Here is a 12,818-nt window from a genome sequence, read left to right as displayed (position 1 = left end):
TTGGGATGGATATTAATGAACGCAAAACGAAATACATGGTGACAACGTCAGCACCAAAAACCAAAAAAATAATAACGTCAAATCGCACTGGTCAAACCAGAACAATAAATATAGGAGACTACAATTTTGACACTATTGATAATTTCTCCTATTTAGGGTTGAAAATCACATAACACCCACGACGATGAAATGCGCTCACGGTTGTTGGGAGCCAACAGAACCTATTTCAGTGTACAGAAACTGCTCCGCTCGAAACATCTCACCATAGGGTCAAAGCTCTTACTATGCAAGACGATGATCTAGTCAGCTCTCATATATTCTTTAAAAATTTGGGTTGGTAGCAAGAAAAATTGCGGAATCTTAGCCGCGTTCAAAAGAAGAATTCTCCGAAGAATTGTTGGCCCCCTATTGACGATTCCGTAGCTTATGTAACGACGGAGACGAAACAGAGGCAAATAATTTAAGGTGTGTCTGCGTAAAACAAATACGGGCAGGTGAGCATGGAGGCGAGGTCATTGATAAAAAGCAGGAAGAATAGTGAGCCAAGTATAGAGCCTTGGTAAACACCAGAGGAAGGAGAGAAGGAACGAGATGAGTAACCTTGAAAAGAAACTTTGCATGAACGGTATGAGAGATAGGACGAAAGCCAGGAGATGACTGAGGGAGGGAAGTGTAGTAATGAGAGTTTAGAGAGGAAAATATATGGTGAACGGTATCAAAGGCTTTGGAGAAATGGGTATAAATAGCATGTACCTCCTGTCGTGAATTAAAGCATTCAACAACAAAGTTGATAAAGACCGAAAAATTTGAAACCGTAGATCTATATTTCACGAAACCATGCTGCTCTTTGATAATGATGTGACCGAAATGCATGGTCAACCAGTCTTTGACGTATCTTTTCAGGATTTTGGAGCAAGAGGAGAAAAGATAAATGACGCGGTGGTTCACAGCAAGAAAAGGGTCTCCGCTCTTGAGGAGAAGGATGATAGGGGCTCTTTTCCAGAGATGAGAAACGTAGCACTCTTCTAGACTTTTGTTGTAGATTATACTCAGGGGGAGAGAAATGTGTTTTCTATAGTTAAGGAAGCGCATCGGGGCCAAGTCCAACATTGGGGTCAAGATTACCAATGAGGAACTCAACCAAGGAAGGCATAAGGAGAGGAATGGCCAGAGATTCGGAGCAATCTGGAGTTATGAGAGATGTAGAGGGTGGAGGGCTCGAGGGAGAAACAACTGAAGAGAAGTAGGTGCAAAAAATTGCGAGGGTGAGCTCGAAAGGGTTTAAGTTACTGCGAGCAAGGGCGGCTTCCACGCGCAATAAGTACCTTTTGCGCGCTTTTCTAACCATTGACTTCGCAGTAGAGCGTATAGCTTTAAAGTGAGCAAAGTCGGCGCCATTCTTAGAAGTCCGAAACTTCTTCCGCAGTGTATGTTTCAGGTGAATGTTTTTAAGAATATCCGTTGTGAATGAAGTTGGGTAGGCAGGCAGGGGAAGAAGAAACACAACAGGAGAGGAGATCGGGCAGGATATTGTAAAAGGTATTTAGAACTCAAACTTTAGATTTATGCTTGGTTTTGGGTTTTGAACGAGGGAGCTCCGCTTCAAATACAACCGCGGGGTAGTGAGCGTCAGTTTGGCGTACAGGGATGTGCAAGGAAATAAAGAGAGGTGGCGCTCGGGGAGCTTGGATAGGAAGTGATTGAGAGTGCGGCCCAGGGAGTTTTTGGTGGTATTGAAATTCAGGGCAGAGCAAATATTGAAATTCAGGGCAGAGCAAATATTGAAATTCAGGGCAGAGCAAATGTTCATAAAGGAAGAAGGTGCAAGGGAAGGATGGGAGAGGTTGTTGGAAGGAATTGGAAGGCTAGGATGATTAGGCCAGTGGAGCATGAGGAGGTTAAAAGCTCCGCAAAGAAAAGGAGGGAAGGGAATCTGACGGTACGGAGTTCAGTCAAACTGTCAAACCATCTTCATACAGGTGAGAAGGGCAAGCACAGGGGGCATATACAGAAAACATAATGAATGGGAGGAAGTTGGGCGAGGAGACATAAAGAGCAACATAGTCAAAAGGAAAGTCAGAGGAGGAGAAGAGGAGTTCGGTGGGGAGTGTATCTTTTATTGCATTAGGACTCCACCGCCGGTGGACTTACAAGATGTATCCCGAAAACTGACACAGCACAGAATGGCATCGCCCAGCCAGGTTTCGGAGATACAGATGGCATGGTGTTGCTGAGCCAGCGCGGATAAATTGAAGGCCTCCGACTTGGTTCTTAAACCCCTAACGTTCTGATAAAACAGATGGACGGTAAACGTGGACGGCGAAGCAGGCGGGTGGCTTTGAAATTTACCCGCGGATTGGGCGCTTGTATGGCTTGATGAATACACGTTCAAGCCAGAAAAAAGGGTTGCCGAGGACGTCTACTTCGTGTGGATGAATCACCCGGTCGGTGTTGTTGTCTTTTGTCAGTTTGACGCAAGACAGAGGAGAAAGTAAACCAACTCTGCTCTTTATGTACTCTAGTATATCGTCCGTAGAAGTTGCGAACGCTAGCTTGAAGATGAAGAGCTGTTTAGGTGTGGAGCTTCGTTGGTGATATTAACGATGTTAAAAAGTGGGAGGCAGGATCGGAGGCTCTGTGCACCGAAACTCGTCACACAAGGGCCGCTGGATCAGGGGTATACAACCAGTGAAAGCAAGCCAGATGTAGGAAGGCGTTGCAGATGAAATGCATAAACTCCTGAGAAGATGTTGAGGATACACTATTAAGCACAGTAGGAAATGCCTTTTCAGAAGTCAAAGTCTCGTCGAACAAATTCCTAAGCCGCCGGGAACACGTAGATAACGACGACTTAGTAGATATGCATCACTGCACATTGCATCAGTGTTGCGGTTCACGTTTATGGCGGAATTTAGTGATTGTGCTAAATCGCTGGGTTTGGTTAAGCTATCCTTGGCAGAAAGAGAAATAGACACAGCTGAAGATACAGTAGATGCCACCGGTAGAGGGACTTCATTCGACTCCATTCCACTTGATTCGTATGAGAGATAATGATCCGGCCAAGAAAGCCTATATGGTTTTTTAGGAATATCTAAGGCAGTCCTAAACCAGATAACGGTGATAACGGTGATAAAGTTTAATTCAGATAAACCATGTCTAAATGTAAGACACTAGGAGAAAATAAAAACCTAAAATTTTTCTCAATTTTTACGAAGCGCACCGACAACGAATGTTTCGAGAAAAACGCATTAAGAGTTTGTGCACAGTGCATGGGAATAGCCTCGAAAAATGAATCAGTGAGAAAGTGGACTGTGAGATTCTTAATTTGCAATAGATTATAGCATAGTTGGAGTCATGGCCAAACGAATAACTCGGAATGGATATGTGGAATCACGCCAGAGCCGCGTCTCACTTCATTTCAGTAGCATATAATATCACAGGAAAAGTCAACCTTTCCTTAGAAATAGAACTGAAAACTCTTATCATTGGATCATATCGTTTGGAGCACTCACGTACAGTTGGATTTGAATTAGCCAGTTCGTTAAATGAACCAAAAATAGATAAAGCTACAATTTATATTGTTTCAACACCAAAAGGTAAAATACTTACAAACTTTTAGCCAATCTGTAAGCCCTACTCTTCGAAATTTTGTTGATACTGCAAATTGTTACAGCTGGAAAAGGCACATCCAATGTTGTGAAATGCGTACTTTCTATAACTGTGATGGTTGGGATTTCTTTACTCCACGCGTAGGAAAGCCACAATAATACGAAACAGAGGATGATCGCAACAAGGACGATTATGAACCAGGCGATTTGTTCAAACTGACTGACATCATTTGTCGTGATGTAACCACAGCCATGGAGGGCAGTCGAAGAGCAGTAGCTTTCAAGACTTTTCAGTAAACTGCACTTCTCAAAAGATTCAAATTTCGGATTGCAATGCTTTGTTACGGTTATGGGTTTTTTATTATCATTAATGTATTGTAAACTGATGGTAGCGATTTTATTTTTTGAAACCATTTTGATCAAGGGTGTGCAACTACTAACTTCCGTCAATTTAAAACAATCTAATATAGCCACAACGAGGACAAACTGTAATTACATTGAAAAGGGTAACAGGAAAATTAAAGAAAATGTGAGAGGAAAAGTTTGTTAGATATACGAGTATTCATAACATTTTGCCCTAATTGTATCGCTTGTCCACAATTATATGTAGTGACATACAGGTAGTGCCCATATTTTCTGAACGAGCTCATTAGCGGTAATTCCTATGAATATTTCATTAATCATTAATCATTAAGAAAATGTTACCCGGTTGAATTTTGAATGTAGAAAAAGAATTTATTTGATATCTACAATAAACCAAAAATCGATTTTCTGAATTACGCTTATCTCTATCTAATGTGGGGCATGAATTCGGTTAAAAAGAAATAATTTCAACAGCTACACTAAAGTTCATATATATATGGAAAACCTGACAACATACACTAACATTAAAGCCCATCGCTCTGGCACCACCTTGTTGCTATGGGGTAGTTCATAGCAGCTCACTACTACATTAAGGGATTATTCTAATGTTAAACACGTAAAAACTATAAAAAGTAATCGCCTTAAAACTTTCTATGCTTCTTTACTAAGTCATCAAATTAAAATTTCATGGCTAGAAAAAATAAAAAGGGAAAATGGCGGCCACAGTGTTCAGATGCTGAGGCTTGGGAACACAAAGATAGGTACTCACGCTGTGTAGTACCCACGTTTCCTAAACCTCAAAAGTCGTTAGCTGTGCTTGACAATTCCTTGCAGACGTTGATTGGGCGATGTGAGCCTAGCTCTGCCAAGGTGGTAGTTGTGACGTATATCAGGAGCCAGCGCCTTCAGGACCTTGGTCGGGTAGTGTGCATTGAATCGGTGTTAGTATATCGCGTTGCCTCGAGCGACCGATGATCCGCTCGTGAGTTCCGGGATCGGCTAAGTATAGGTCAGGCTCAGGGAACTAGGGTAGGGGCTTTGTCTCCGAGGGTTAGAAAATTGGGTGGGCAGGAAGGGTGGAGAATCAAAAGAAAAGGCAGGGAGAAGAAGGAGGACCAGACTGCCAGCTCTGCTTACTAAGTCGGCAGAAGGCAAGAACTTCGCGGAGGTCCTCAGCGAAATACGTTATAGGATCAAGTTCGACAATCGCGGAGCAGAAGTATCTTCTATTCGGAAAACGAAGGGTGGTGGATTCCCCGTCGAATTAAGCCCAGGGACAACAGATAAAAGTACGTTCTGTGAAGAAGTCAAAGGTCTACTGGGAGAGAACGCTTTGGTTTCTACCCTAGAACCCACGTGCTCGTTGGAAACCCGCTGTTACAAACATTAAAAAAACTTGCTTTAAGAAAAGTTTTCATCAGTTTTCATCCTACTATTTGGGTATAGGTCGACACGCGCATATGCATTTAGAACACAAACAAAAGTAGATCGCTGCATAATATTTTGCAAGATTTGACCTACTATAGCTTTATTAATAATGAAAGAATTCCTACGAAACTTTCACTATGATGCGTTCATATTAAAACCTACATATATTACTGAGGACGAATGAACTTAAGGGGTGTTTACAGTAAATTTTCAAAATATAATAATATATTATTATTGACTTGAATGAATGATAATGGGGGTCCATTCCATGTGCTACTCGCATACAGCAATAGAATAGGAACACTGGCACAGAACAGTCTAAACTTGATCTTGGTGTTGAGATAACTGCATTGTCTGGCTGTTGATACATTCAATTCATCAGAAACCACGCTTCCTAAATATATAAATTGGTCAACGCTTAAAATGCTCTACCCATTAATGCAGATAGGAAGAAGACCCGTCAAAATGAGAACCTTTGACTTTTCGAGATCGATGAAGAACAGGTAAAGCGAAGATCTAAACTGCGCGCACTGTTTCAAACTGATCCGCAAGGTATTGATATGTTCAATACATGCATGCTCTCTATTAATCAAGTTTTCAAGATGTTCTTTGATGCTTAGATGATAATTGCGGCAGGGACCATGCAGATACCCCTTAAATTTTTACATTCAAAACGAGTGCCCTTCTTTAGAACCTTAAGGATCATGCGCTTCTTCCATTTAGTAGATCTGCAGTAATAAAGCAGCGATAAACAACTCTGTGAGGAGACTGTCAAGTCCTGTGGCTTTACTCCGTTTGAGTGCATTGATGACCGAAATGATTTTTCTTCTGGTTGAAAAAACAGTGTTATGTACGGTAACAAGCCATTTCAACCACAAGAAAGGGAACATTACCGGATGCTTAAATTACTCGTCATCGTCAACGTCCTTCACCGGACTATCGAAAGATTTGCGACCACATGTAAGCTGTTTCGTGATGCGCTGACTTCTGAAATAATTGCGTTCTGCGGCATCTTCCACTTCCCTGATCAGCGTAATAGAAAATTCCCTTTTGTGATGCCACACACTGCACACAGTGCGTCATGCCAGCAACTCGCTAAAAGAACCTTCGACCCTACCGCTCATGATTCTTTGCACGATTCTGCAGTCAACCAGATCTTATGACGCCCCTTTGCGACGCAGTTGATGACCTCCTTACCACTCGAGGAAACAACGTTTTTGATGGCGGCCCAATTCTCGTTGATATTTTCAGACGGCTTACTCCATCTCCAATCAGCAAAATAGTTCTCGCACCGTCGAACGGCTACGCACTGCGCGCTTGCGAGGCAAGTTTAGAAATATAAGTCTCATTAACGTTCACGCCCCTACAAAGCAGACTGCAGAGTCGGAGAAGAATACCTTCCGCGAGACAATAGAACCAACCCTCGAAGCCTGTCCCAGATATGATATCAAAATCATACTTGGGGATTTTAAGAGCCAAGTAGGGCAGGAGGCCGTATTCAGGCGATACGTTGGCTCCCATAGCTTACACCAAAATATAAATGATAACGCACTACGGATTATTCAATTAGCAGGATCATCCAAAATGGTTGTTGGAAGTACCTGGTTTGCACGGAAAGCGGTCCACAAACGTACGTGGGCCTCTCCAGACGGAACCACTTCCAACCAAATTGACCACACGCTAATTAAACGTCGCCACCTTGACGAATGTCAGAAAATATGGGGGGGCCAATATAGACTCGGATCCCTATCTCGTTGGCAAGGTGCTCCGAGCTCGAATAACAACACCACCTAGAATCGCCTCTGACAATCAGGTGGGAGTTAACACTGGAGCCATCTACAACACAGCCCTCCGCGACACCGACAAAGGGAAATGGATGCCGCAATAACTGCAGTCAACAGAGGACCTGGAGATGAAACATCAACAAATGATCTTCACAATCACCTGAAGAACGTTATCATGGATACGGCCACAAACATACTTGGCCCCAGCCGCAAAAGGAGTTGGAACGGCTGGTTTGACGATGAATGTAAGCTAGCAACGAAACGAAAAAATGCCGCATACCGAGTAATATTGCTTTCTCAAAGAACGCGGGCACGCGCAGAGGCTTATCACGAACCCCGTCGGGCGGAGAAGCGACTTCACAGACGGAAAAAGGAAGCCTGGGAGAACCAACAAGACTGTGAACTCGAAAAGTACAGGGAGTAACCGCACCAGGCAGGAACTTTTACCAATAAGTCAGCGGGATGAAGCCTTATACACCTCGATGCTCATCCTGCCGAGACAAAGAGGGAAATCTGATTTCCGACAGAATGGGCATATTGGAGCAATGGGTTCAGTACTTTGATGAACCACTGAACAGCCAGAACATCGGCGAGGTGGAGGTCCTGCCAACTGAAGAAAACGGACAAATACTGCCACCACCAAGTTTAGGAGAAACAGTCCGTGCAATTCATCGGCTAAAAAATCATAAGTCGCCAGGAGCCGATGGAATTACATCCGAATTAGTTAAATATCAAGGCGACCAGTTACACTAAGTGGTTCATCAACTTGTACTCAAGGTATGGGACAGCGAATCAATGCCTGACGATTGGCAACGAGGCATTATCTGTCTCACATAAAAAGGGAATTGTCACACAGTGCAGCAATTATAGAGGTATCACGTTGCTGAGGACCATCTATAAGATATTCTCCGCTATCTTGCTAGGCCCGATAGCTTCATACGCCAAGAACATCATTGGCGCATAACAAAGAAGCTTCACTCCAGGCAAATCAGCAACAGATCAGATTTTCTCTCTGCGGCAAGCGATGCAAAAACTGTTAGAATATAGACAATAGTTGCACCATCTATTCGTCGACTTGAAAGCCGCCTATGATAGCATAGCTATGGTAAAACTGTACACGGCCATGAAAGAATTCGGTATCCCGACGAAATTAATAACTGACTAGGCTAACCCTGACCAATGTGCGAGGCCAGATAAAAGCAGCAGGATCACTCTCAAGACCATTCGACATCAACAACGGTCTACGACAAGGGGATGCCCTATCATGCGTCCTCTTTAGCCTGGCCCTCGAGAAAGTGATTCGCGATGCTGAGGTAAATGCAAGAGCTACTATCATCTTTAAGTCCACCCAACTGGCCTATACTGATGGTATCGACATCATGGGAAAAACCACCCGAGACTTACAAACTGCCTTCATCCGGATCGAGCAGGCGGCAATTATGGCGAGATCTTAGGCTGCACATCAATGAAGGCACGATATGGTGGCAACGTCAGCACCGAAAACCAACCAACCAACAACATCAAACCGCACTGGTCAAATGGGAAGAATAAAGATAGGAGAATACAACTTTGAGACCGTTGATAATTTCTCCTATTTAGGGTCGAAAATCACAACCGATAATAGCTATGATGATAAAATCCGCGCACGGTTGTTGTCAGCCAACAGAGCCTATTTCAGCTGATGATCTTGGCCATACTCAAGAACGAAAAAGTTGAGAGTACGTCCAAGTTCAACATTGCTCTACTGCGAAAACCTTAAACAACAAAGGTCCCCGCTCAAAACGCAGGGGCGAGCGAAGGTACGTCTGAGGTCACCATAGTAGACTTCAGGCAAAATGGTATCTGAAGGATGCTCTGAAACCAGAGGAGGCACTTAAGAAGGCTCAGGGCAGATCTAAGTCTTTAACGTCTGAGCCGAAAAAGGGAGTCTACTGCTCCGACATTGGAGAAGAGCTCGAAGCACTAACGAAGCCGATGGCCAGCACTAAAATAGGCTAAGTAAACCTTCTATGCAAAAGCCGCATCTGTAGTAATCGCAAAGGCAAGTTTCAAGGATAACATTGAAATAGTGCCGGCTCAAGAACCCTCAAAGTATGCAAGCGATTTTGAATTTCTGTTGTGAAAAACCTAGAGCTTGCATCATTCACAAAAGAAACTTGAGATACATATGTCTTTCAGAGTTTCTAAGTGAAGACCTCGTGGCTGTCCAAGTCTGACTGGAAGTCGGGGAAGAACTCAAGACACAGTCATGGCATCAGAATACTTCCTAGGAGATGACACCCGAATAATACCGGAATTAATCGTTAGACAGGCGAAGTTCTTCGAGAGAAAGGCTCTAACACTTGTTTTCGGCTGCGATATCAACGCCCATCATGAGGTCTGGGGAAGGTGAGTACCTTCTGGAATTCATCCTCAGTAATAAGTTAGAGTACATAATGTAGGGAAAACACCAACATTCGTGACCAGTATTAAATAAGAGGTACTAGACATAACTCAACTGAACACTTTGATCAGCAGCTAGGTCGAAAACTCGAGGATGTCGGATGAGCTTTCTATGTTGGAGCACAGAATAATCAGATTCGACATTGTTGCCCTCGGAAGTAAATAGAATCCTAGTCTGTTTTCCTGGGATTCCAACGCAAGACACCTGAGTGACAATATCGTCAGGTGAGCAGTGACATCAGGAGCGAAATGCAGCTAGAAACAGTGGTGGAGGCCTCAACGGAGTCGTCATTGACGCGTATGAAGCCAGAGACCTAAGACAGTCAAGTTATCAAGGGACGCACTCGGGTGCAGCAGGAACCTTGCCAGAGAGAGTGAGAAATCAGGTAGGAAAACTCTTCAAACGGGCGACGCAAACATGGGGACAAGTTACAAAAGGGCACTGACGGAGTATAGCAACAAAGGTCTTACTCCACGGGGGAAGGCAATAGCATTCTGTCTGACACCTCAACAACGGACAGAAGAGGAAAAAGATGAATTGGAAGCTATCGAAAGGGGTATACACGTAAGGTAGAGCAAAATGGGCAGTAGGAATTTTTAAATAACTCACAATCACCGGAGTAGGTGGTATTTTTCCAGCATAGCCTTGGAATATATACCAAAGGCTTGAAAATGGGCAAAAGTGGTCTTTATTTAGAAAAAAGATAAAAAAGATCATTTTTACCCTAAATTTTTTAGACCAATGAGACGGTCGAGGAGGTCATGGACAATTATATTAGAACTAAGGTTCTAATGCGCAATCCCTTACATCCATATTAGCACACTTACCGGGCGGAACAGTCAACCGAAACTGCTCGGTATCAGCAGACGCAAGTATTATGGAATGCCATAGAAATAAAAGAAATAGCACTGTGGGCGCTTTTGGACATCAAAGGAGCGTTCGGTAACACATTGCATACAAAGATACGAGCGAGATGCCCTAGCCTCCTAGATGGGCAGAATGTTAAAACAAATAGAAATACCGACAGGTACAAATTCTATTGTCATCAACACTACTCAAGGTTGTTCACAAGGTGGGGTATTATCACCACGCGTGGTTCGCTCAATAAAGTCTCGATACTCTGGGTTCTAGGCCACATTGGGTTAGAAGGTAATGAAGCAGCGGACGAGCTGACCAGGAAAGGAGCAGTGACGCCGCTACATAGGTCAGAGACATTCTGTGGAGTTGGAAATGGGTTTATGGCTACGACATTGAAAGAGGAAGAGGAACGGCTGAGGGAACTTTACTGGGCGAAACTTAACATGAATGGAACAGTCCAGGGTGTGCTCATGGGGGGATACACATCCAAGCGTTTGCAAATTGTTTAAACCTCACCAAGGGGAACCTACGGATCCTAGTGACACTCACTGGTCACTGCAGGCTAAACTATCACCTGGGGAAGCTAGGGATATCAACGGACACTCTCTGTAGATAGACACTCTGTAGATTCTGTGAGGAGAGTGATGAAACCCCCACACATGTTCTGGGACAGTATCAGGCACTTGTGCAAAGTAAGTTCAAGCGCCTGGAAGAAAGAATACTTAATATCAGATGCCAGGTTGAAACACTTGGAAGTGGCCAACATAATAAAGTTTCTGTCGGTTATAGGTTTAAACGAAATACTACAGTTTGTAGGTATAAATATATTGTATATAACCAGTGAAGGGATACAATAGTTCTATTAGGACACAATGCGGGGCACAATAGTTAGAAGAAATTTTTTAATCAGTTTTTTCTCTTATCCTTTATCCTTTCGATAAAGCATAATGAAGAAAAATACTTCAAGGAGAAGGAATACTGGTCTGGCAAGTAGTAAGATATATAATTTAGATGTTGTTCATAAAATTTAACTGGGAATCTTCTATCGCAATCTAAAAGTAATGAATTTCAACTCCACGGTTTCGATAACATCAAAATTACTGTATGTTGGTTGCACGGAACACTCGTTATTCCTAGTTGGGTGTGGTAAATTGTAGAAATCAGTAAAAAAAAAATTAGAATCAATTTAATCCGCAGAATATGCATAGCTTGAAAATATCAATTGCAATGGGGACATACTCTTTGAGTAAATCGGACAATATTAAAAACTAACAAGAAATTTGATCACTTACCGAGTAATTGAATCCAATCTTGGAAAATGTCCTTCCGATATCTGGTTGACACCATATCATTGAAGTAGATGTGCGCAATTACTTTATTCGTGATTTTCGCAGTTCTGTTGGAAATACATTTAATAAGCCAATTAAAATGCTAAATAGGGACACAAACAAAGCGTACTTATTTATAGATTTTGGTCTAATAAGATCAGCAGAAGCAACCTCCGTTGGGTATAAGTTTAGCTCGCAGTCGGGTAGGCATTCGCATCGTCCTTTCCTAAAGTCATGCCTTCTCAGTATAGTTTCGTTTAAGCCAGGAATCGCGCCAGTGAAAACATCTGGAATTGAAGAAATACCGGCTATGCTCGGCATTTGAAGCTACCTTAGAGGTGCTTACTTATGTTTTCCATGATGCAGAAAATCGACTCCATACCGCAGGAAGGAAAACTACCATTATTCAGGTACCTCATGGGTAAGCATTTACATAAATCGTAAGTAAGAACAGCACGGCATTCAGCCATACAGTTGACATAGGAGTAACGTTTCATCACACTTAATTCCTTTTCGTAATGAAGTAGACAATTTCTGACCTCCGGCTTCAATTGGGCAACCGCTTTTGTTGCATATAATGACTGCGGCAATATTGCAATGAAATTTTCAGTGTTGAGAGGTAGCACTTTAGTTTCCGCATTCGTATCAGGGAAATCATATGAGCTGTGAATGAGAACTCGAAAACCATAGCTGCTGAGATATGTTCCAAAATAATCGTCGACTTGTGGATCCAGTAATACGCTGAGACCTGTTTGGTAGCCAGATGACCCCACACGATATGGTTTTCGTGGTGCCTTATAAGTTCGACCTCTAGAAGTAATTTGCTTGTTGATATTTAAAAAGTAACAATAACCAAAATAGCATCTAACCGATGTGAATTAACATCTTTGTGTCCAAAATAATTAAAGGAGCAACAAATCCCCTCAGAACTGTTGACGGGTAGAAATATTTCATCGCAACGTACTTTACTTTTTTTCAATAAGCACTCGACTAGCATTTCCTTGCA

The 12,818-nt window shown here is 42.7% G+C and overlaps 1 protein-coding gene across 1 annotated transcript in view; it reads right to left on the bottom strand.

Annotated features, from left to right (window-relative positions):
* The window catches only part of LOC119652144 (pickpocket protein 11-like), a 36,826-nt gene extending 24,517 nt beyond the window's left edge, over positions 1-12,309 (bottom strand). The window contains exons 1-3 of the mRNA XM_038056085.1: positions 12,159-12,309; positions 11,943-12,099; positions 11,777-11,880 (exon numbers count right to left, since the gene is read on the bottom strand). Of these exons, the coding sequence (XP_037912013.1) occupies positions 11,777-11,880; positions 11,943-12,099; positions 12,159-12,309 (412 nt within the window). The remainder of the gene's footprint in view (positions 1-11,776; positions 11,881-11,942; positions 12,100-12,158) is intronic.
* Between the last annotated feature and the right edge of the window lie 509 nt (positions 12,310-12,818).

Source organism: Hermetia illucens, chromosome 3 (genome assembly GCF_905115235.1).
Source record: "Hermetia illucens chromosome 3, iHerIll2.2.curated.20191125, whole genome shotgun sequence".
Classification (NCBI taxonomy): domain Eukaryota; kingdom Metazoa; phylum Arthropoda; class Insecta; order Diptera; family Stratiomyidae; genus Hermetia; species Hermetia illucens.
Note: the sequence above shows the minus strand (reverse complement) of the source record. Positions and strands in the feature narration are given on the sequence as shown.